Source organism: Triticum aestivum, chromosome 4A, assembly GCF_018294505.1.
Source record: "Triticum aestivum cultivar Chinese Spring chromosome 4A, IWGSC CS RefSeq v2.1, whole genome shotgun sequence".
Lineage (NCBI taxonomy): Eukaryota > Viridiplantae > Streptophyta > Magnoliopsida > Poales > Poaceae > Triticum > Triticum aestivum.
The window spans coordinates 609212839-609237802 of NC_057803.1; the positions used below are offsets into that span (position 1 = coordinate 609212839).

A 24964-nucleotide genomic window follows, 5' to 3' on the forward strand; every position below is an offset into this window, starting at 1 on the left:
TGGGTATCCAGTCCCGCTGTTGGTTATTGACCGGGGAGCGATCTCGGTCATGTCTACATGTCTCCCGAACACGTAGGGTCTACACACTTAAGGTTCGGTGATGCTAGGGTTGTAGGGATATGTATATGCAGTAACCCGAATGTTGTTCGGAGTCCCGGATGAGATCCCGGACGTCGCGAGGAGTTCCGGAATGGTCCGGAGGTAAAGAGTTATATATAGGAAGTGCCTTTTCGGCTATCGGGACAAGTTTCGGGGTCACCGGTATTGTACCGGGACCACCGGAAGGGTCCCGGGGGTCCACCGGGTGGGGCCACCTATCTCGGAGGGCCCCATGGGCTGAAGTGGGGAGGGGAACCAGCCCTTAGTGGGCTGGTGTGCCCCCCAAGGCCCACCCCTTGCGCCTAGGGTTGAAACCCTAGGGTGGGGGGGGGGGGGGGCTCCCCACTTGCCTTGGGGGGCACTCCACCCCCCTTGGCCGCCGCCCTCCTAGGAGATTGCATCTCCTAGGGCCGCCGCCCCCCCTAGGCCCCCTATATATAGTGGGGGAGGGAGGGCCTCTAACAAACGCCTTTGGTGCCTCCCTCTCCCTCTCCAACACCCCCTCCTCCTCCATAGAGCTTGGGGAAGCCCTGACGGAGTACTGCAGCTCCACCACCACCACGCCGTCGTGCTGCTCTTGGAGCCATCTTCCTCAACCTCTCCTTCCCCTTGCTAGATCAAGAAGGAGGAGGCGTTACGCTGACCGTACGTGTGTTGAACGCGGAGGTGCCGTCCGTTCGGCGCTAGGATATCCGGTGATTTGGATCACGTCGAGCACGACTTCCTCATCCCCGTTCTTTGAACGCTTCCGCGCATGATCTACAAAGGTATGTAGATGCAATCCAATCACTCGTTGCTAGATGAACTCTCATAGATGGATCTTGGTGAAACCGTAGGAATTTTTTTTGTTTTCTGCAACGTTCCCCAACAGTGGCATCATGAGCTAGGTCTATGCGTAGTTCTTCTTGCGCGAGTAGAACACAATTTGTTGTGGGCGTAGATGTTGTCAACTTTCTTGCCGCTACTAGTCTTATCTTGCTTCAACGGTATTGTGGGATGAAGCGGCCCGGACCAACCTTACACGTACGCTTATGTGAGACCGGTTCCACCGACTAACATGCACTAGTTGCATAAGGTGGCTGGCGGGTGTCTGTCTCTCCCACTTTAGTTGGAGCGGATTCGATGAAAAGGGTCCTTATGAAGGGTAAATAGAAGTTGACAAATCACGTTGTGGCTTTCACGTAGGTAAGAAAACGTTCTTGCTAGAACCCTCTTGCAGCCACGTAAAACTTGCAATAACAATTAGAGGACGTCTAACTTGTTTTTGCAGCAAGTGCTTTGTGATATGATATGGCCAAAGTTGTGATGAATGATGAATGATATATATATGTGATGTATGAGATTCATGTTCTTGTAATAGGAATCACGACTTGCATGTCGATGAGTATGACAACCGGCAGGAGCCATAGGGGTTGTCTTTATTTTTTGTATGACATGCGTGTCATTGAGAAACGCCATGTAAATTACTTTACTTTATTGCTAAACGTGTTAGCCATAGTAGTAGAAGTAATAGTTGGCGAGCAACTTCATGGAGACACGATGATGGAGATCATGATGATGGAGATCATGGTGTCATGCCGGTGACAGGATGATCATGGAGCCCCAAGATGGAGATCAAAGGAGCTATGTGATATTGGCCATATCATGTCACTATTATTATTTGATTGCATGTGATGTTTATCATGTTTTTGCATCTTGTTTACTTAGAACGACGGTAGTAAATAAGATGATCCCTCATAATAATTTCAAGAAAGTGTTCCCCCTAACTGTGCACCGTTGCGACAGTTCGTTGTTTCGAAGCACCACGTGATGATCGGGTGTTAGATTCCAACATTCACATACAACGGGTGTAAGACAGATTTACACATGCAAACACTTAGGTTGACTTGACGAGCCTAGCATGTACAAACATGGCCTCGGAACACAGAAGACCGAAAGGTCGAGCATGAGTCGTATAGAAGATACGATCAACATGAAGATGTTCACCGATGTTGACTAGTCCGTCTCACGTGATGATCGGACACGGCCTAGTTAACTCGGATCATGTTATACTTAGATAACTGGAGGGATGTCTATCTAAGTGGGAGTTCATTGAATAATTTGATTAGATGAACTTAATTATCATGAACTTAGTCTAAAATATTTACAATATGTCTTGTAGATCAAATGGCCAACGTAGTCCTCAACTTCAACGCGTTCCTAGAGAAAACCAAGCTGAAAGACGATGGCAGCAACTATACGGACTGGGTCCGGAACCTGAGGATCATCCTCATAGCTGCCAAGAAAGAATATGTCCTACAAGCACCGCTAGGTGACGCACCCGTCCCACAGAACCAAGACGTTATGAACGCTTGGCAGACACGTGCTGATGACTACTCCCTCGTTCAGTGCGGCATGCTTTACAGCTTAGAGCCGGGGCTCCAAAAGCGTTTTGAGAGACATGGAGCATATGAGATGTTCGAAGAGCTGAAAATGGTTTTTCAAGCTCATGCCCGGGTCGAGAGATATGAAGTCTCCGACAAATTCTTCAGCTGTAAGATGGAGGAAAATAGTTCTGTCAGTGAGCACATACTCACTATGTCTGGGTTACATAACCGCTTGACTCAGCTGGGAGTTAATCTCCCGGATGATGCGGTCATTGACAGAATCCTCCAGTCGCTTCCACCAAGCTACAAGAGCTTTGTGATGAACTTCAATATGCAGGGGATGGAAAAGACCATTCCTGAGTTATTTTCAATGCTGAAATCAGCAGAGGTAGAAGTCAAGAAGGAACATCAAGTGTTGATGGTGAATAAAACCACTAAGTTCAAGAAGGGCAAGGGTAAAAAGAACTTCAAGAAGGACGGCAAGGGAGTTGCCGCGCCCGGCAAGCAAGCTGCCGGGAAGAAGCCAAAGAATGGACCCAAGCCCGAGACTGAGTGCTTTTATTGCAAGGGAAGTGGTCACTGGAAGCGGAACTGCCCCAAATACTTAGCGGACAAGAAGGCCGGCAAAACAAAAGGTATATGTGATATACATGTAATTGATGTGTACCTTACCAGTACTCGTAGTAGCTCCTGGGTATTTGATACCGGTGCAGTTGCTCACATTTGTAACTCAAAGCAGGAGCTGCGGAATAAGCGGAGACTGGCAAAGGACGAGGTGACGATGCGCGTCGGGAATGGTTCCAAGGTCAATGTGATCGCCGTCGGCACGCTACCTCTACATTTACCTTCGGGATTAGTTTTAAACCTTAATAATTGTTATTTAGTGCCAGCTTTGAGCATGAACATTGTATCGGGATCTCGTTTAATTCGAGATGGCTACTCATTTAAATCCGAGAATAATGGTTGTTCTATTTATATGAGAGATATGTTTTATGGTCATGCTCCTATGGTGAATGGTTTATTCTTAATGAATCTCGAGCGTAATGCTACACATATTCATGGTGTGAATGCCAAAAGATGTAAGGTTGATAATGATAGTCCCACATACTTGTGGCACTGCCGCCTTGGTCACATAGGTGTCAAACGCATGAAGAAGCTCCATGCAGATGGACTTTTAGAGTCTCTTGATTATGAATCATTTGACACGTGCGAACCATGCCTCATGGGTAAAATGACCAAGACTCCGTTCTCAGGAACAATGGAGCGAGCAACCAACTTATTGGAAATCATACATACTGATGTGTGCGGTCCAATGAGCGTTGAGGCTCGTGGTGGCTATCGTTATGTTCTCACCCTCACTGATGACTTGAGTAGATATGGGTATATCTACTTAATGAAACACAAGTCTGAAACCTTTGAAAAGTTCAAGGAATTTCAGAGTGAGGTTGAGAATCAACGTGACAGAAAAATCAAGTTTTTGCGATCAGATCGTGGAGGAGAATACTTGAGTCACGAATTTGGTACACACTTAAGAAAATGTGGAATAGTTTCACAACTCACGCCGCCTGGAACACCTCAGCGTAATGGTGTGTCCGAACGTCGTAATCGCACTCTATTAGATATGGTGCGATCTATGATGTCTCTTACCGATTTACCGCTATCTTTTGGGGCTATGCTTTAGAGACTGCCGCATTCACTTTAAATAGGGCTCCGTCGAAATCCGTTGAGACGACACCGTATGAATTATGGTTTGGGAAGAAACCTAAGCTGTCGTTTCTAAAAGTTTGGGGATGCGATGCTTATGTCAAGAAACTTCAACCTGAAAAGCTCGAACCCAAGTCGGAAAAATGCGTCTTCATAGGATACCCTAAAGAAACTATTGGGTATACCTTCTACCTCAGATCCGAAGGCAAGATCTTTGTTGCCAAGAATGGATCCTTTCTAGAGAAGGAGTTTCTCTCGAAAGAAGTAAGTAGGAGGAAAGTAGAACTTGATGAAGTATTACCTCTTGAACCGAAAAATGGCGCAACTCAAGAAAATGTTCCTGAGGTGCCTGCACCGACTAGAGAGGAAGTTAATGATGATGATCAAGATACTTCTGATCAAGCTCCTACTGAAATTCGTAGGTCCACAAGGACACGTTCCGCACCAGAGTGGTACGGCAACCCTGTCTTGGAAATCATGTTGTTAGACAACGGTGAACCTTCGAACTATGAAGAAGCGATGGCGGGCCCAGATTCCGACAAATGGCTGGAAGCCATGAAATCCGAGTTAGGATCCATGTATGAAAACGAAGTATGGACTTTGACTGACTTGCCCGATGATAGGCGAGCCATAGAAAATAAATGGATCTTTAAGAAGAAGACAGACGCGGATGGTAATGTGACCATCTATAAAGCTCGGCTTGTCGCTAAGGGTTATCGACAAGTTCAAGGGGTTGACTACGATGAGACTTTCTCACCGGTAGCGAAGCTGAAGTCCGTCCGAATTATGTTAGCAATTGTCGCATACTATGATTATGAGATATGGCAAATGGACGTCAAAACAGCATTCCTTAATGGTTTCCTTAAGGAAGAATTGTATATGATGCAGCCGGAAGGTTTTGTCGATCCTAAGAATGCTGACAAGGTGTGCAAGCTCCAACGCTCGATTTATGGGCTGGTGCAAGCATCTCGGAGTTGGAACATTCGCTTTGATGAGATGATCAAAGCGTTTGGGTTTACACAGACTTATGGAGAAGCCTGCGTTTACAAGAAAGTGAGTGGGAGCTCTGTAGCATTTCTCATATTATATGTAGATGACATACTTTTGATGGGAAATGATATAGAACTCTTGGACAGCATTAAGGCCTACTTGAATAAGAGTTTTTCAATGAAGGACCTTGGAGAAGCTGCTTATATATTAGGCATCAAGATCTATAGAGATAGATCGAGACGCCTCATAGGTCTTTCACAAAGCACATACCTTGATAAGATATTGAAGAAGTTCAATATGGATCAGTCTAAGAAGGGGTTCTTACCTGTGTTACAAGGTGTGAAATTGAGCTCAGCTCAATGTCCGACCACGGCAGAAGATATAGAAGAGATGAGTGTCATCCCCTATGCCTCAGCCATAGGTTCTATTATGTATGCCATGCTGTGTACCAGACCTGATGTAAACCTTGCCGTAAGTTTGGTAGGAAGGTACCAAAGTAATCCCGGCAAGGAACACTGGACAGCGGTCAAGAATATCCTGAAGTACCTGAAAAGGACTAAGGAAATGTTTCTCGTTTATGGAGGTGACGAAGAGCTCGTCGTAAAGGGTTACGTCGACGCTAGCTTCGACACAGATCTGGATGACTCTAAGTCACAAACCGGATACGTGTATATTTTGAATGGTGGGGCAGTAAGCTGGTGCAGTTGCAAGCAGAGCGTCGTGGCGGGATCTACATGTGAAGCGGAGTACATGACAGCCTCGGAGGCAGCACATGAAGCAATTTGGGTGTAGGAGTTCATCACCGACCTAGGAGTCATACCCAATGCGTCGGGGCCGATCAAGCTGTTCTGTGACAACACTTGAGCTATTGCACTTGCCAAGGAGCCCAGGTTTCACAAGAAGACAAGGCACATCAAGCGTCGCTTCAACTCCATTCGTGAAAATGTTCAAGATGGAGACATAGATATTTGTAAAGTACATACGGACCTGAATGTAGCAGATCCATTGACTAAACCTCTCCCTAGAGCAAAACATGATCAACACCAGAATTCCATGGGTGTTCGATTCATCACAATGTAACTAGATTATTGACTCTAGTGCAAGTGGGAGACTGTTGGAAATATGCCCTAGAGGCAATAATAAAAGGATTATTATTATATTTCCTTATTCATGATAATTGTCTTTTATTCATGCTATAATTGTGTTATCCGGAAATCGTAATACATGTGTGAATAACAGACACCAACATGTCCCTAGTAAGCCTCTAGTTGACTAGCTCGTTGATCAACAGATAGTCATGATTTCCTGACTATGGACATTGGATGTCATTGATAACGAGATCACATCATTAGGAGAATGATGTGATGGACAAGACCCAATCCTAAACATAACACAAGATCGTGTAGTTCGTTTGCTAGAGTTTTTCCAATGTCAAGTATCCTTTCCTTAGACCATGAGATCGTGTAACTCCCGGATACCGTAGGAGTGCTTTGGGTATACCAAACGTCACAACGTAACTGGGTGACTATAAAGGTATACTACGGGTATCTCCAAAAGTGTCTGTTGAGTTGACACGGATCAAGACTGGGATTTGTCACTCCGTATGACGGAGAGGTATCACTGGGCCCACTCGGTAATGCATCATCATTATGAGCTCAAAGTGACCAAGTGTCCGGTCACGGGATCATGCATTACGGTACGAGTAAAGTGACTTGCCGGTAACGAGATTGAACAAGGTATTGGGATACCGACGATCGAATCTCGGGCAAGTAACATACCGATTGACAAAGGGAATTTTATACGGGGTTGCTTGAATCCTCGACATCGTGGTTCATCCGATGAGATCATCGAGGAGCATGTGGGAGCCAACATGGGTATCTAGATCCCGCTGTTGGTTATTGACCGGAGAGCGATCTCGGTCATGTCTACATGTCTCCCGAACTCGTAGGGTCTACACACTTAAGGTTCGGTGATGCTAGGGTTGTAGGGATATGTATATGCAGTAGCCCGAATGTTGTTCGGAGTCCTGGATGAGATCCCGGACGTCGCGAGGAGTTCCGGAATGGTCCAGAGGTAAAGAGTTATACATAGGAAGTGCCTTTTCGGCTATCGGGACAAGTTTCGGGGTCATCGGTATTGTACCGGGACCACCAGAAGGGTCCCGGGGGTCCACCGGGTGGGGCCACCTATCCCGGAGGGCCCCATGGGCTGAAGTGGGGAGGGGAACCAGCCCTTAGTGGGCTGGTGCGCCCCCAAGGCCCACCCCTTGCGCCTAGGGTTGAAACCCTAGGGTGGGGGGCTCCCCACTTGCCTTGGGGGGCACTCCACCCCCCTTGGCCGCCGCCCCCCTAGGAGATTGCATTTCCTAGGGCCGGCGCCCCCCTAGGCCCCCTATATATAGTGGGGGGGAGGGAGGGCCTCTAACAAACGCCTTTGGTGCCTCCCTCTCCCTCTCCAACACCCCCTCCTCCTCCATAGAGCTTGGCGAAGCCCTGACGGAGTACTGCAGCTCCACCACCACCACGCCGTCGTGCTGCTGCTGGAGCCATCTTCCTCAACATCTCCTTCCCCTTGCTGGATCAAGAAGGAGGAGACGTTACGCTAACCGTACGTGTGTTGAACGCGGAGGTGCCGTCCGTTCGGCGCTAGGATCTCCGGTGATTTGGATCACGTCGAGCACGACTTCCTCATCCCCGTTCTTTGAACGCTTCCGCGCGTGATCTACAAAGGTATGTAGATGCAATCCAATCACTCGTTGCTAGATGAACTCATAGATGGATCTTGGTGAAACCGTAGGAATTTTTTTTTGTTTTCTGCAACGTTCCCCAACATGAATTTCATTCCGTCTCTTGCATGGGACCTAGAAATTCGCCCAAGGACATAGATTAGATTTTTCAACCAACTTTAGTGCATTGGAGCATGTGCATGTAGTTCAAATTTGAATTATGCACATAAAATGCCTAGAAAAACCAATTAATGCATAAAAATGTCCAAACGAACCCCAAAAACTCACAAAAATTGACACAACACTCCTATTGTTCTATGTTGACACTAGAATTTTTTTAAAAGCAATAAGAGGCAATGGATATTGTTTCATCCCCAAAGGTGGGACGTTCCCTATCGAAACCATCATGCTTGTTGTGAGAAGCTCTGTTTTGTGAGAAGCTTATGCCCGAACCTGCCCCAAATGGGACAAATTTTTTACCATGGCATGTTGATGTCGCTCCATGATAGGATGCCAAGTTTCATGAATTTCATACAAGTTTTGGATTTACTAGAATTTAAAAACCAGGCATCTCAACATTTTGCCGGCAATCAACAATGCCGTGGTGTTTGAATTTCACTCCCATCTCTTGCATGGGACCTAGAAATGCACCCAAGGACACACATGTGATTTTTCAGCCAACTTTAGTGCATTGGAGCATGTGCTTGTAGTTCAAATTTTAATTATGCAGATAAAATGCCTAGTAAACCTAGTTAATGTACAAAAAGGCCAAACAAACCCCGAAAATTCCAAGATTGAACACAACATTCCGGTTGTTCTATGTTAACACTAGAAATTTTTTGAAAGCAATAAGAGGCAACGGATATCGTCCCGTACCCAAAGGTGGTACGTTCCCTATCGAAACCATCATGCTTATTGTGAGAAGCTCTGGTTTGTGAGAAGCTTATACCCGAACCTGCCCCAAATGGGACAAAATTTTCACCACAGTATGTTGATGCCGCTCCATGATAGCATGCCAATTTCATGAATTTCAGACGAGTTTTGGATTTAAAAACCAGGTATCTCAATGTTTTGCCGGCAACAAGAGTGCCCTAGTGTTTGAATTTCATTCTTATCTCTTGCATGGGACCTAGAAATTCACCCAAGGACACAAATGTGATTTTTCAACCAACTTTAGTGCATTGGAGCATGTGCTTGTAGTTCAAATTTGAATTATGCACATAAAATTCCTAGAAAACCCAGTTAATGTATAAAAAAGGCCAGATGAACCCCGAAAAATTCATTCCCATTTCTTGCATGGGACCTAAGCATGCACTAAAGGACACAGATTTGATTTTTCAACCAATTTGTATGCACCGGAGCATGTGCATGTAGTTTAATTTTGAATTGTGGACCTGAAATGGCTAGAAAACCAGTTTAATGTATAAAATGTCCAAACGAACATTGAATAATTACAATTCTTTTACGACACACATATAGTTGCATGTTCACTGCAGATAAAAGGTCTAGCAATTCAAACAACGTCCATTGTCGTTGTGACCCCATTTTGTAATTCAAATCAAGTAGATCCCACACGGTTTATTATCACCAACCATGTGAGATGTAGTACAAAATATCTTGGAGCATCATCGGTGTATAGTACGCCTATGGCTTAAGTGAGAAGGTGCGTCGGCTACAGTTCACAGCCGGCGTGTCAAGCACACTAGCTTGCTCCCCCAAAACTCCCGCCTCTGCATCCCTCGCAATCTTGAAAATATCTACCGCCCAGAAGGTTTTAATGTTTGATACCACACGATTAGTATGTGCGGACCATGTGCGATGTCTGTTACTCTCGCTCTGCTTCAGTCCCTTGATTTAAATTTTCGGTAGCCCCGGCATTTTACTCCCGCCTCTGCATCCCTCGCAATCTCAAAAATATCTGCTCGCCCTTGATCCAAATTTTCAGTAGCCCCTCCTTGTTACTCCCTCCTAGTAAAATTTTCAGTTGCCGCATTATTTCCTCAAACACAACCTCCGCTCACACAGACACACACAACCCTTGAAACCATTGGTAGGTCACCGCCATCGCCGGCGCCTCCATACTCAACATCTGCCTGTGTTCCGGGGAGCTCGAGGAGCCAATGGCCAAAAAGAGGTTTATCGCGGCATTTTCGCCCGACGCTGGCGAGGTGGCCGCCGAGGTGTCCCTGTCGTCCTCCGCGGGCCCGATCCGCCATCGCCAGTCCCCTAATCCACTCGTCGCCTCGCCCCTACGCCCGTTCAACGACTTCCCCGTCCTCCCTTGGACCTGACAGCTGACGAATTCCTACCTCGGGGTCCGGCAGCGGCGGTGGGGGACGTGGGTTGCTGAGATTACAGATTGAGAGACCCACACCAGTCGGTGGCTCGGTAGCTTCCACATGGCCGAGCTCGCGTCCATGGAGTACGACCGTTGGCAGGTCCGCTACTACGGCGCAGCGGCTAGGCTCAATTTCCCCTTCGGCACATGTCCGGTCCACCTCGTTTCGCTGAAGCCAGTGGTGGTGAGCTCGGCTATGGCGCGGGAGGACCGTGAGGCATGGGAGCCCCTTGAGGTCGAGGCCGCCGATGAGGCCTACATGCAAGAGCTCCGCCGGCATCACCCGGAGCTCGTGGAGGCGGAGCGGGCGATCTTTGCCGGGGTGGAGGGCGGCGAGGTTATCGCGCTCCCCTCCGATGACGAGGTCGAAGGAGGCGAGGACGGTGGCGCTGAGGGCGTCGAGGTTATCGCGCTCTCCGCTGATGATGAGGTTGAAGGTGGTGGCGCGGAGGGCGTCGAGGTGGGCCCTGAGGACAAGGAGATCGACGTCGACGAGTGGAGGAGTGCCTTCCCCAACGACCCCTACGATGGTACTGGCCCGTACCCGGCTTGCGGCACACCGTACATGACGAGGAAGGATTGACTCGACCTCTACTTCAACCGAAAGTAGTTTAGCTTAGTTTAAATTTATGTTTTATGCTCAGTTATGTAAAACTATCTGTGTTTATGTTTGAATGCCACTAGTAGAAAACAGGGCTTTGGTCTAGGCCGGGACAGCCCATTAGTCCCGGTTCAGTCCAGAACCGGGACCAATGGGGGCATTGGTCCCGGTTCGTGAGCCTAGGGGGCCGGCCGGGCCACGTGGGCCATTGGTCCCGGTTCATCTGGACCTTTTGGTCCCGGTTGGTGGGATGAACCGGGACCAATGGGTCTCGCTCCTGGCCCACAACCATTGGTCCCGGTTCGTGCCTCAAACCGGGACTAAAGATTAGACCTTTAGTCCCGGTTTGAGGCACGAACCGGGACTAATGGGGTTGAGACCTTTAGTCCCGGTTCGTGCCACGAACCGGTACTAAAGGTCCCATTTTCAAACTCTACCCCTCCTAGTGGATCGCCTTTTCAGTTTAAAAAAATAAAAGAAAATGATGGAAATGTCAAAAAAATAAAAGAAATTAAGTTTCCCATGTGATATGTGGTCTAGTTGTTGGGAAAATTTGCAAATGTGAATTTTGACTTTATTTGCAAAATCTCTGAAATTTGTAAAAATGGGCATAACTTTTGCATACTAACTCGGATGAAAAAGTTTTTTATATGAAAAATCATCTACTCGAAAAGGTACATCCGAATTTATAAACATTTTCAAAATCCTCAAAAACCTAATAGAAAAAAGTTACGGGGCTTTTAAGATCTAGAGTGAAAAAATCGAAAAAATTCAAACAGTGGGCAAACTATGGTCAAACAATGGTCAAACTAATTATTCTAGAATATTAGTGTTACTAAATAATTATTTCAGTTATTTCAATTTTGGTCAAATCTGGTCAAACTGTGGTCAAACTGTGGTCAAACAATGGTCAAACTAATTATTCAAGAAATATTAGTGTTACTAAATAATTATTGTTTTTTAAAACAATAGTTTCAAAATAAAACTATGAAATGTGTCACTTCATGCTCAAGTAAAATTCCTGAAGGTTAATAGGATTGACATCTTAGTATTGTTAGGAAAACAACAAGTGCAAACTTGGAGCGAGGGAGAATAGAACCCAGAAGTTAAGCGTGCTCAGGCTGGGGGAGTGGGAGGATGGGTGGCCATTCGGGAAGTTAGATGATTTGGAATGATGAGGGGTGATTAGAGGATAAATTGAGAAGTGATGAGGGGTGGTGATTACAGACTAGAGGTTAAAAAAATTCAGAAATTTGAAATTCAAAAAAAATTTAAAAAAAATAAAAACATAAAAAAAAGCATAAAATTTCCTTTAGTCCCGGTTGGTGTTACCAACCGGGACTAAAGGTGGAGCTCCACGTGGCCGCGCCCTTTAGTCCCGGTTCTGGATTGAACCGGGACTAAAGGGAGAGGCATTAGTACCGACCCTTTAGTCCCGGTTCCAGAACCGGGACTAAAGGCCCTTATGAACCGGGACTGAAGGCCCTTTTTCTACTAGTGTGCATGCTACTTTCAGTTGAACCTTCTTTGAACTTGATCAAATTGAAGTTTACAACCTTAAGTTTAGGGGATCGACTAGAAAAGGCCAAAAATTGATGGAGTATATATATCCACTAAGGGTTTTAGTCCTTTAACTTTTTAAGGATCTCCTAGATATGTCCTTATGACTTGTTTATTTCAGTTCTTCACAATGTGATGCTCTATATGTGCAACTATTTTCCGTGCAGTTCAATTTCATCAATAACAGTGTCAACAATACCACTATGAATTATGATATTTGGTTGCTGTTAAGGATATTGCAGTTAACATGCCTTTTCGTTTTTCAATTGTTGTTTAGAAACATGCATTGTACTGAATGACTAAATATGCAATCCCAGGCTACATAGCAACAAGGAAGAGTGTTACCTTAATGTTCTGATGATGTCTAGATACAGATGTAATAAAATCTTATATAATGGGATGGACGGAGTGTTGTACTACATCATTTTTCAATTGTTGTTTAGCTTCTAATATTAACTTGGTGCTTTTAGGTACATATATCATTGCCAAAGATCCACACTTCGACCCTTTCTGCGTATGGGGCAATGAGATACTCATGAACCAGCATCAAGTGAGGAAACTGATAAAGATTGTTATTAAAATGGGTCAAAAGATGTCAATCGAACTATTTTTTTACACTTTATGCAAGACAAAAGTGAACTGCAGGATGGTAAGTAAGAACCCTGTAGCCTTCTTTTTACTGCCCGTAATGAGTTGTGTTAGACAACAATATCTGAATCTTTTTTCTTTTGCAATGGATCCTAAAGCAGTTTACTCAAGATTACCTCTCAAACTACATGACTGGCGGCCGGCCATCACAAGGGGTTGGACTAGAGTCATGCATGCCTTCTGCATCCAGGAGAGCGCAATAGGGCCATTCCGCTTCACCTTGTTCAACAACTGGAATGTCTGTCTCCTCTTTGTTTACCATCTATAATAGTACAAGTATAGAACCCTGGTACATCATTCTTTATTTGGTGCTTCTGTAATTCTTAAACATATGTACCTGTGAATCGAATAATGATTGGTTGTTTGAACTTGATGGATATGAATAAAGCTATAGCCTACTTTCAAGTTTAAATTAGGTACAATTTTAAATAGCAGCAATTAATTAGGGAGAAATTATGTTGCGCAGGTCATTACGGCACACACGGTTGGTAAAACACAAACGTTTGTGATATACACCATAATCTGAGACGGTTCACAGAGAGGAAACATGTGCAAGCATGCACACAGTTGCCGTTTGCAAAGTGTGTGTGATGTCAGACACTATCACATACGGTGCGGGAAAACTAAATGTGTGTGATTGTCTACCTATCATACACGGTTTATAATCATGAACTGTTTGTGATGTGCCAGGCATCGTAAAATTCCCGTGCCTAGAATCTGCCTGGAAAACTCCCATGCTTGGAATCTGCCTAGTTTTAGGCAGAACCACAAAACTCCGACTGCGATGGCAATACGAGCATAAACGAGTAGCAAGGATGAAGCATTTGGGATATTCGAGATATCGGAAACGGTTATATAGGGACAACTATATGCATCAAGGCTCCCTATCCCAGACGGTTTGTGGGTCATGTGGGATGGACCCCCCTATCGCCCACACTCACTTGGCGACGGTTCCATATGCCGTCGCGGAAAGGGGTTAAAAACAGTTTGTTTAGGACCGATGTGCACCAGTGACTCTCTCCAGGTATCACCTTACATTCTAGGCACACACATGCCTATCTTCTCTTCTCGAGAGGATGAAATCAATCTGGCTAGAGTGTTGGCCACTACTAAAAGTCACCATATGTGATTCTCTCTTTCTAAAAAGGGTGCTAGCTACAATCATGTCGTAGGCTAGAGCAAAACTTAAGACATCTTCTCCTTCTTGATTCCTGGTACCGTAGCCAAGGCGCACATGCACCCCTTCAAAACCTGTGTTAGATGTACCCACGTGGCCATTAAAGTCTCCTCCTATATATGAAGAGCTTCTTGCCAATCGGTACACTCCTGACAATGTCTTCCAGGCCTTCCCAGAACTCCCTCTTGGTATTCTCATTGTGGCCTACTTGCGGGGCATATGCGCTGATAACATTCAGAACTAAATCCCCAACTCCCAGCTTGACCAGGATAATCCGATCCCCATGTCTCTTCACGTCTACCCCTCCATACTTGAGGCTCTTGTTGATCAAGATGCCTAGGACATTTTTGCTTTCAGCCGTCCCCGTGTACCACAGCTTGAAGCCGGTACCCTCCACCCCCTTCGCCTCCTGTCCCCTCCATTTAGTTTCTTGGACAGAAAGTATATCAACACCTCTTGTCACCGCGGCATCAACTAGCTCCCGAAGCTTCCCTGTCAGAGACCCTGTGTTCCAGCACTGGTGTAGAGATGTGCTATACAAACGGTTTTTACCCCCTTTCCACGACGGAGTTTTAGACCATCGCCTAGTGAGTGTGTGCGATAGGGGGGTCCTTCCCACAGGACCCAGAAATCGTCGGGGATAGGCCCTCCGGCCACATAGGCGGGGGTAAAATGAGCTCATGTGCAATCGGGCGAGGCATCGAAACCCAATCATTTCCGTTCGTATGTACATCCCACATGGTGAATCCCAGAAAAACATTTTCGTTCGTATGTATATCACACATAGTTTTTTGTGTGGAAACGTTTGTGCAAGGTGGCCTAACGCAAATAGTTCTCTGCCAGAAGCCATGTGTGATTGTTAGTTGATCCAACACGCCTACTTTCTAGAAACCGTGTGGGTTGTTTGAGTTCATCGCCCACGGTGTTGTCTGAGTAACCGTCTGCAATAGGAAACCCCAATAAGCAGCGTAATTAGCCTATTATTGATAATCCATGTAGTAATCAAATTGACATATCTTATAAAACACACCAAATATTTCATATATATGTATAAGTATAACGACAACTAGGATTTCATAATCGAATTACATCAAATAGCTTCAGCACTCAGTTACACCATTACACAACAGCACCAGGTTTCACATGCAACATCGAAAACCTTTGGAAAGTAGCATTATACACGGTAATAGACAGATGAATCTCATCTAGGAAACTACAGAAGTGGAAGGCAAATATTGAGCCTTCAGTGATGTTGAATGTCCTTGCAACTTTAGGCCAGTGGCTATGGATAATTGTCCGCCCAACCTTAGTCCTCTTCAGGAAGACTTCAATATTGTATCATGGGTGTTGAATGAATACCTTCCTCACCTTTTGACCATGCAGGTGGTTTGAGAGGAAATCATCGGTGAACTGCTTTGAAAAGTACTGAAAACAAAGATATGCATAAATCACTGTTATAACTTTTGAAATGGCGCAAGGGGTAAAAACAAGGTAAAAGAGTTAGTAGCATCCTATAATTGACTGATGTCTTCTTCATTGTGCAAACAAAGATCTTGCTATTATTCGTCGCAAGTTTCTTCATCCTAACAATCTTTCTGAGTTTCTTGACTTGACTGGTATTCATGGACATCTCATTTCCCCATATGCAAAATGGATCGAAAAGTGGGTATAAGCCTCTGACAGCAGGACCTACATGTGCAAGACCAAATTGTAAGAAACCTAAAAGTGGGTCTAAGCCTCTGACAGCAGAACCTACAACAGGACCTAACTGCACAATAATGTGCTATTAGCGAAAGGACCATGCATGAGCAAACCTCGATGGTAAACCGCAGTGTCTCCCATTGTTTCCCTGCAACACATATAAGGAAGATCTTGATCAGGCTAACTGAGAGCTGCCATACTATCAGTAGAATATGTATTGAGTACAGCAAAATTCGATTTATTTCTCACATGCATAACAATACAAAATTGTACCCACAGCAAATGAAAATCAAATTGCAGAATTGAACCAAATAGTTAAATGGACAACAGACCAAATGAACCAAAATAGTTAACTGGGCATGACATTGCAGAATAGAAACATGTACTAGAAGATAAGACAGTTAACAAAACAAAGAATGCTTGAGAACAGTACTACGAAATGTAGCAATTGTTGGACCAAACTATTAACTGAACATTACATTTCAGAGGACCAAACTGTTAGTTGAACATCAGATTGCATATTAACATTATAGAGGACAAATCACTAGAAGGCACTAGCGATGGCCTCGAGAAAATAGCATGAACTATATTTTAAAGTAGACAACCACATGGTGGTGTCAACGGTGGCCTCGAAGACGAGGTGCTCCTCTAAGATCTGGCGGTCGGCACGCATGGCAGCCATAGTGACCTTGTGTGCGCGTGCGGCCGCAGATTGCTTCTCCGCAGCCAGTTGCTACTGAGCTCCATGTTATACTACGTACAAAATGGTTGTGGGCGGCGCTTAATTGGAGGACCGGGCCAGTGATTTCGGTGGAAGGTGCCGCGCCGTCGGTCGGGGCATGTGGGACGGGGAAGGATGAGGATGGTGTGCGTGGGGTGTGGATTACCTGACCATATCGATGAGGCCGTGCGACAAGAAGAAGGGTCGGCAGCGAGGAGGCTGCGCAGCAAGAAGAAGGGTCGATGGTGAGGAGGCGGCGCTGCAAGAAGAAGGGTAACCGGCGAGGAGGCGGCGCTGCAAGAAGAGGGTCACCGGCGAGGAGGCTGGGCTGCTAGTAAGCAGCAGTGAAGGTTTGAACTTGGAAAAGCAAGGAGGAACAGTGGAAATGTGGCTTTTTGTGGAGGGAGGGGCAGTGAGATAGATATTTCCACGGTGGCAGAAAAAATTCGCTCGGTGCCACGAGAAACTGGTGCGCAAGTGTGGTTCATGCGCGGGCGGTGGACTGTAGACGATGACGCTTCCTGCGCAAGCCAGACAAGACGATGCGCCAAGATATTTTATATCGCATCCCACACGATTCTTGCTAATAAAGTGTTTGTGGTATACCTGATTTTGTCATTATGTTTTGAAAGACAAAATGGTGTCACGAAGAGAAAGGATGGTGTTTGAATTGCTAGAACATTTATGTACAGTGAACATGCAACTACATGAGTGTCGTGACTAAATTTGGAATTATTCTGGGTTCGTTTGGTATTTTTTATGCATTAATTGAGTTTCTAGGCATTTAATGTGCATAATTCAAATTTGAACTACAAGCACATGCTCTAGTGCACAAAAGTTTGTTAAAAAATCACAATTGTGTCTTTGGGTGAGTTTATAGGTCCCATGCAAGAATGAGAATGAAATTCAAACATCTGGGCGTCGTGGCTCGGTCGGGAACATTGAGAAACTTGGTTTTTAAATTCCTGTAAATTCAAAACTTGCCTGAAAATCATAAAACTTGGCATGGTGTCATTTCATGGCACCAACATGTTGTGGTAAAAAAATTGGCCGCATTTGGACAAGTTTTGGTATAATCTTCTTGCAAACCGGAGCTTCTCTCAAGAAGACTCATGGTTCCCGAGGGGGGGACGTGTCACCTTTGTGTGCGAAATGATGTACGCAGCCCCCTTGATTGTTTACAAAGGAAACATAGAACTATATGAGTACCATGTTAAAATTTGGAATTATTTCGGGTTTGTTTGGCATTTTTTACATTAATTGAATTTCTGGGCATTTAATGTGCATAATTCAAATTTGAACTACAAGCACATGCTCCCGTGCAGCAAAGTTGGTTGAAAAATCACATGTGTATCCTTGGGTGAATTTCTAGGTCACATGCAAGAAATGGGAATGGAATTCAAACATCTGGGCGTCGTCGCTCGGCCGGAAATATTGAGAAACTTGGTTTTTAATTCCTGTAAATCCAAAACACGTATGAAAATCATAAAACTTGGCATGGTGTCATGACATAGCACCAACTTGATGTGGTAATTTTTTTGGCCGAATTGGGACAAGCTTTGGTATAAGCTTCTTGCAAACCGGAGCTTCTCTCAAGAAGGCTCGCGGTTCCGAGAGGGAACGTGTCACCTCTGTGTGCGAAACAACATACACTACCTTCTCCCGCCTTGATTTTTTTACACATGTAGCTTATACCAAATAGGAGTTTCGTGCTAAAATTTGGAATTATTCTAGGTTTGTTTGGCCTTTTTATACATTAATTGATTTTCCAGGATTTAATGCACATAATTCAAATTTGAAGTACAAATGCATGCTCCAGTGCACAAAAGTTAGTTGGAAAATCATTTATGTGTACTTGGGCGAATTTCTAGGTCCCATGGAAGAAGTGGGAATGGAATTCAAACATCTGGGCATCTTGGCTAGGCTGGAAACATCAAGAAACTTGGTTTCAAAATTTTCGTAAATCCAAAACTCACCTCAAAATCATGAAACTTGGCATGGTGTCATGACATGACACCAACATGATGTGGTAAATTTTTTGTCCGATTTGTGAAGGCGCACACATTAATAATCAACAAAGTCATTTTGGAACAAGTGTTGTCACGTTACAAATTGGAAACACAAGTATTATTGAAACCATGAGCGTTCTACTTACCATTTGTGTGCCACCACGCGTCCCCTTCTTTTATTGTCTAGGAGGTGTCGTGCAGGGTAGCTATTTGAGTACGGCAGGCGTGCGATCAGACCCCTACGCGTGCTCATCAGGAGGAGAGCCCTTTGACCTCTATCTGCCGCCCACCTCCCTCCCAATGTCTCCATTAATGGCGCCCGAGCCCCTATTTCATGGCGTGGCTATGTCTCACTCGACTGTTGATGTAAGATCCGACAGACCGATATAGCATTGACTACGACTTATAGCAAGACTGTTAAATATAAGGACAATGACAGTGGATAATGATTGTCTTACATATTTAGGAAGAAAATTAAAAAAGCCACATGCGGCAACGCCCGAAATACACAAGGGCAAAAGAAGAAGGAAGACAAGGATCTGGCTCACTGATCTCTACTTTCTTGATACGTTGCTGCAGGCCACGGGAACTAGTCTCCACGGCGAACGGGTATGAGCTCTTTGGTGTCCTCAGGACGCTGCTTGAGAGCATCCACAGATTCCTCCACCAGCCTTTGGCACTCGATGCAGAGCATGGCATTCTCATCCATAAGTTTCTTGACAATGACGCCAGTCCTCTGCAACAAGGCAGTGGTCTCCTCGTGCTGCTTCGTCCTTCCGGCGATCTTCGCCCTTAGCAGGTCGCACTCGGTGCAGAGCTTTGCCTTGTCCTCCCCTAGTCCCCGGATGGCGCTGGTAGCATTTTCAAACGAGGTATTCATCTTGTCCTGCTGCTTCATCCATTCGGAGATCCGGCCCATCAGGTCATCGAGCATAGCACGCATGCGCCTGTGAGAGTCCTCGCCTGCCCACGAGACATTTTCCCAGGCCGCCGAGGTGCGGAAGGACATTTGTGTTGCATTCGTGGCGCGGAGGGACATCTCTGCTGCTTCCACGGCGCGGCCGGACCAGTCTGCTGCATCGACGGTGTGGCGGAACCTCTGTGCTGCTTTGGCGGCACGATGGGACCTCTATGCTGCTACGGCCGCGCAACGGGACATGTCAGCTACTTTTGCGGCGAGGCAGGACATATCTCGTGCTTCCGCTTCCATGATCGCCTCTCCCTGGTAGTAATCTCTTGACCCAGAACTCACACTAGCCATGGCAGGCGCAAGGGAATGACAATGAATGACTTGTTTGTTTTTGTGGATGAGGAGTTGAGGAGGAGTAGTATTTATAACCAAGTACTAATACACTCCTAAGTGGGAAACCGTTTAGATTTTGATCGGTGTGAATAGGTTTGCAATTAAATATAGCATGGTGGTAATTTAGAATGTGACAGGTAAACAATTGTCTGGTGTGTGCTAGGCGCCCCCCTCCCACATATATATAGGTGGGAGGGAGGGAGGAGCAGCCATAGGAGATGCCCAAGTAGGAGGAATCCTACTTGGAGTCCCTCCAAAGCCACGCCCCTCCCCTGCCATATTTAACCGAGGGGGGAGGAAAGAGGGGGGAGGGAAGGAAGTGGGAATCCTAATCCATACTTTCCTTTCCCTTCTCCCCTTTCCTTCTCCTCCTTAGGCCAGCCCATATGGGGGGCGCACCAGCCCCTTGTGGCTGGTGTGTTTCCCCTCTTGGCCCATAAGGCCCATATCTTTTGCCTGGGGTGCCCGGAACCCCTTCCGGTAACCCGATAAGTACCCACTACCCCCCGAAACACTTCCGGTACTCGTTACCTCTCGACCATTTCGAGACTCCTCGTCATGTCTGTGATCTCATCCGGGACTCCGAACAACATTCGGTCACCAAATCACATAACTCATATAATACTATATCGTCATCGAACGTTAAGCGTGCGGACCCTACGGGTTCGAGAACTATGTAGACATGACCGAGACACCTCTCCAGTCAATAACCAATAGTGCAACCTGGATGCCCATATTGGCTCCTACATATTCCACGAAGATCTTTATCGGTTGAACCGTTATGACAACATACATAATTCCCTTTGTCCATCGGTATGTTACTTTTCCGAGATTCGATCGTTGGTATCTTCATGCCTAGTTCAATCTCGTTACTGGCAAATCTCTTTACTAGGATGATGCATTATGGAACAAGTAAAGAGACTTGCCGGTAATGAGATTGAACTAGGTATGATGATACCGACGATCGAATCTTGGGCAAGTAACATACCGATGACAAAGGGAATCACATATGTTGTTACGCGGTTTGACTGATAAATATCTTCATAGAATATGTAGGAACCAATATGAGCATCCAGGTTCCGCTATTAGTTATTGACCGGAGATGTGCCTCGGTCATGTCTACATAGTTCTCGAACCTGTAGGGTCCGCACGCTTAATGTTCAATGATGATTTGTATTATGTGTTATGTGATTTGATAACCAAAGTTTGTTCGGAGTCCCGGATGAGATTACGGACATGATGAGGAGTCTCGAAATGGTCGAGAGGTAAAGATTCATATATTGGAAGGTTGCATTTGGACACCAGAATGGTTCCGAGTGGTTCGGGCATTTTTCCGGAGTACCGGGAGGTTACCGGAACCCCTGGGAGAAGTATTGGGCCTATTGGGCCTTATTGGAGGAGAGGATAAAGGGCCAATTGAGAGCGCCCCCCCCCTTGCCCAAACTGAATGGGACTAGGGGAGGGGGCCGGCCCCCCTCTTTCCTTCTCCCTCTCTCTCCCTTCCCTTTCCCTCCGGTAGAAGAAAGGAAAAGGGGGGCGAATCCTACTTGGACTAGGAGTTCAAGTAGGACTCCCCCCTGGCGCGCCCAACCTGGCCGGCCTCCTCTCTCCCTCCCTCCTTTATATACATGGCCAGGGGCACCCCAATAGCACATCAGACAATCTCTTAGTCGTGTGCGGTGCCCCCCTCCACAGTTTACCACCTCAGTCGTATCGGCGTAGTTCTTAGGCAAAGCCCTGCGCCGGTAATTTCATCATCACCGTTGCCACGCCGTCTGCTGATGGAACTCTCCCTTGTCCTCAACTAGATCAAGAGCTCGAGGGACGTCATCGTGCTGAACGTGTGCAGAACTCGGAGTTTTCATACGTTCGGTGCTTAATCGGTCGGAACGAGAAGAAGTTCGACTACATCAACCGCGTTGTCAAACGCTTCCGCTTTCGGTCTACGAGGGTACGTAGACACACTCTCCCCTCTCGTTGCTATGCATCACCTAGATAGATCTTGCGTGATAGTAGGAATTTTTTTGAAATACTGCGTTCCCCAACAGGATCGATGGCGATGGCGGCTACTGCCCACCTACATCAAGAAATGGGTACCCCTGAGGTCCAATCTTGGTGGAGAAGATGCGGGCGATGACGGCCGAAGCTCTCGGCGTCGCGGGCTGGCTAGAGGAAGCGGAATTACCGAAGAACTGTGGCTGGAGCTACAGCATAAAGGCGGGTGCACACGGATATGCTAGAGTTGCTTTTAGTGTAGTGATGGGGTCCTTTGGAAATCTGTACTCTTTGGTAAAAGAACAACCAAAGGCATCGAAGATCGAGAAGTAGTAGCACATTACACCAACTGTGAGACAAAGTCCAAAAGTGGTCAATAGTTAGACCTTAGGCCCTTCTCAATGCTCCACCTTGTACAGGTGCTAAGGCAGCCATGTAGGCTAAAAAGCTGATGTGGCAAAGTAATTAAGAGGAAAGAGATTAGTGTGGCAACCCCAGAAAGAAACAATGCCAAGCGAATGAACCTAGGCAAAATAATTAAATGAAAGAAGCCCACCACTGCATGGAGGACATTAGGCCCCTCCCAATGCTCCATCTTGTACAGGTGCTAAGCCTATCATGTAGGCGAAAAACTGATGTGGCAAGATAATTAAGAGGAGAGAGATGGGTTTGGTGACCCCAGGAGGAACCAATACCAACCGCGAGAACCTTGGCAAAACGTTTAAGTGAAGCATACTCACCAGTGCATGAAAGAGTTTAGCAGTTAAGTTAGTAAATGAAGAGAGCTTAGCTACAACAAGTTAAGCACCTATGCACTCGGGACTACAGTTGCTAAACTATTTAATGTGCTTAGCACCTCATCTAAGCACTTGTGCATTGGAGGAGGTCTTAGTTGCTAAATCATTCAATGAAGGGAGCTTAGCTACAACAAGTTAAGCACCTATGCATTTGGGGGCTTTACATGCTAAAGTCTTTAATGTGCTTAGCACCTCATCAAGCACCCCATGCATTGGAAACGGTTGACTATTATTCTTAGTAGGTTGTGCGATACTACCTTCGTCCTGGTTTATTAGTCCTTTACGTATTTTGTGCGAAATTTTGACCATAGATTTAACTAATAAATGTTATTGCATGTCAGCAAAAAAATCATTGGATTCATATTTGAATATAGTTTTCGATGATATAATTTTTTGTGACATGCATTAAATTTTTGTTAGTTAAGTTTATGGTCAAAGTTTGACACAAAATAAGAAGAAAACTAATAAATCAGGATGGAGGTAGTACTTCCTTCATAATTACACGACTTTCTAGTTTCATAAATCTCACTAATAATACACACGAAAAATATCATAAAAGCTATACTGTTGAAAATTTTGTTCGAATATGAATTCAACAACATAATTTTGCTCCCCGCTTAGAGGTTAAATGACATACATGATTCACTTTGCATATTAGTTTTGACCTCAGTCAAATTTTATGAAGTTTGACCAACTTTATCAAAAACAATCTAAAGTCTCACAATAAAAGAATGGTATGTAAATATATTGAATGATAATTCTAGTAATATTAATTTGTGTTGTGAATGTTAATTTTTTTAGAAGCTTGATCAAAGTTTAGATAGTTTCATTCAAAACAAAGCTAATATGCGAAGTAAATGAAAACAAAGGGAGTACATGCTCTATATTGAACGTTAGAGCATCTCCAGCCGTTCGGCCCCCCAGGGCGCCGAAAAAGAGCCGCCTGGGGGCGAGCCGGCGCTAGATTGGCGCGTGGGGGCGACTTTGTTCCCAGTCGTCGGCCCACAGGATGCCCCGGGTTCGGCGATGTTCCGTACAAATATATGCAAACTCGGCGATTTTTGCACGAACTTGGCGAAAATTCATTGAAATTTGTACAGAAAACATAAAGCCATGCAAACTACGCCTAAACTACGCCAAATTACGCCTAGCTGCCGCTGCCGCCGTCGTCTACATGCCGAGAAGCCTGTAGAAGCGGGTGTCGTCGTCGTCGTCATCGCGCGCGGCTGGCTTGGGCCGGTGTCGTCCCTGCTGCAGCCCTGGGCAGGGGCGCCGAGGCGTGGTGGCACGCTGGACGGCCCGGCCTCGTCCTCCTCGTCGCTGTCGAGGACGATGAAACCGCCCTCCTTGCGCCCGCGGCACCGGGCCTGGAGCTTCGCGTACGCCCGGTGCTGCCGGCGTACCTGCTCCCGGACATAGTCCTCCTTCGCCCACTTGAGGGAAGACTCGGGGGGCCGCCATCTCGACGTGCTTCCGCTTCACTGGGAGCAGCCCCGGCTCCGGCTTCGGCCGGACCAGGCGGAGGGAGCCACGCGGGGACGGCCGGCCACCCTCGTTGATGACGAGGGCGTCGCTGCGGGTGCGGCGCCCCAGCGGCATCTCCTCTGGCTCGGGCTTGAGGGGGCGGAGCGCGGTTGGCGAGCCAGAGCCGGACGACGAGGACGACCCCGGCTCCATCCGCCGTGGCGTCCAGGAGCTACCACGGCGGTGAGAGAAGGACGGCCTCGGCGGGTACTTGAGGCGCGGTACGTTGCCGGTCTCGATGTGGTCGAGGACGGCCTCGAGGGTGCGGTGCGCCTGGCATGCCCCACCACTCGCGCCGTCCGTCAGCGTTGAGGCGGCCCCGCGGGATGAGCTGTTGGTGGAGGTGATCTGCTCCTCGCGGTGGCGTTGGAAGTACATGGTCTAGAGGGTGTGGCCGTCGGTGGCGTAGCGCGGCTCGTTCCGCTGCTCCTTCTTCAGGGATGAGCGGATGCGGGCGATCTCGGCCCGCCACGCCGCCCCTTCGGGCACTGGTGGCATCGGGACGCCGCTGGCGCTCAGTCTCCACGTCCCCGGCACCCGCATGTCCGGGGGCTCCGGGTACTCGGTCTCGTAGAGAAGGCGCGCCTCCAGCTCTTGGAGGTGGCGGCGACCGAAGCCGTTCGCCGCCTCGCCGTCGCCTGGGTACCTCTCGGTCATCTTTTTCATCGGCGGGAAGAGGGAAGAGTGTTGCTTTCTGCGCCAGAGA

General features: G+C 46.6%; 1 protein-coding gene across 1 annotated transcript in view; it reads right to left on the reverse strand.

The window, feature by feature from the left end:
- Positions 1-24636, reverse strand: part of LOC123084049 (caskin-1) — a 34230-nt gene extending 9594 nt beyond the window's left edge. The window contains exons 1-2 of the mRNA XM_044505853.1: positions 24138-24636; positions 14520-14712 (exon numbers count right to left, since the gene is read on the reverse strand). Coding sequence (XP_044361788.1) covers positions 14520-14712; positions 24138-24636 — 692 coding nt within the window. The remainder of the gene's footprint in view (positions 1-14519; positions 14713-24137) is intronic.
- Between the last annotated feature and the right edge of the window lie 328 nt (positions 24637-24964).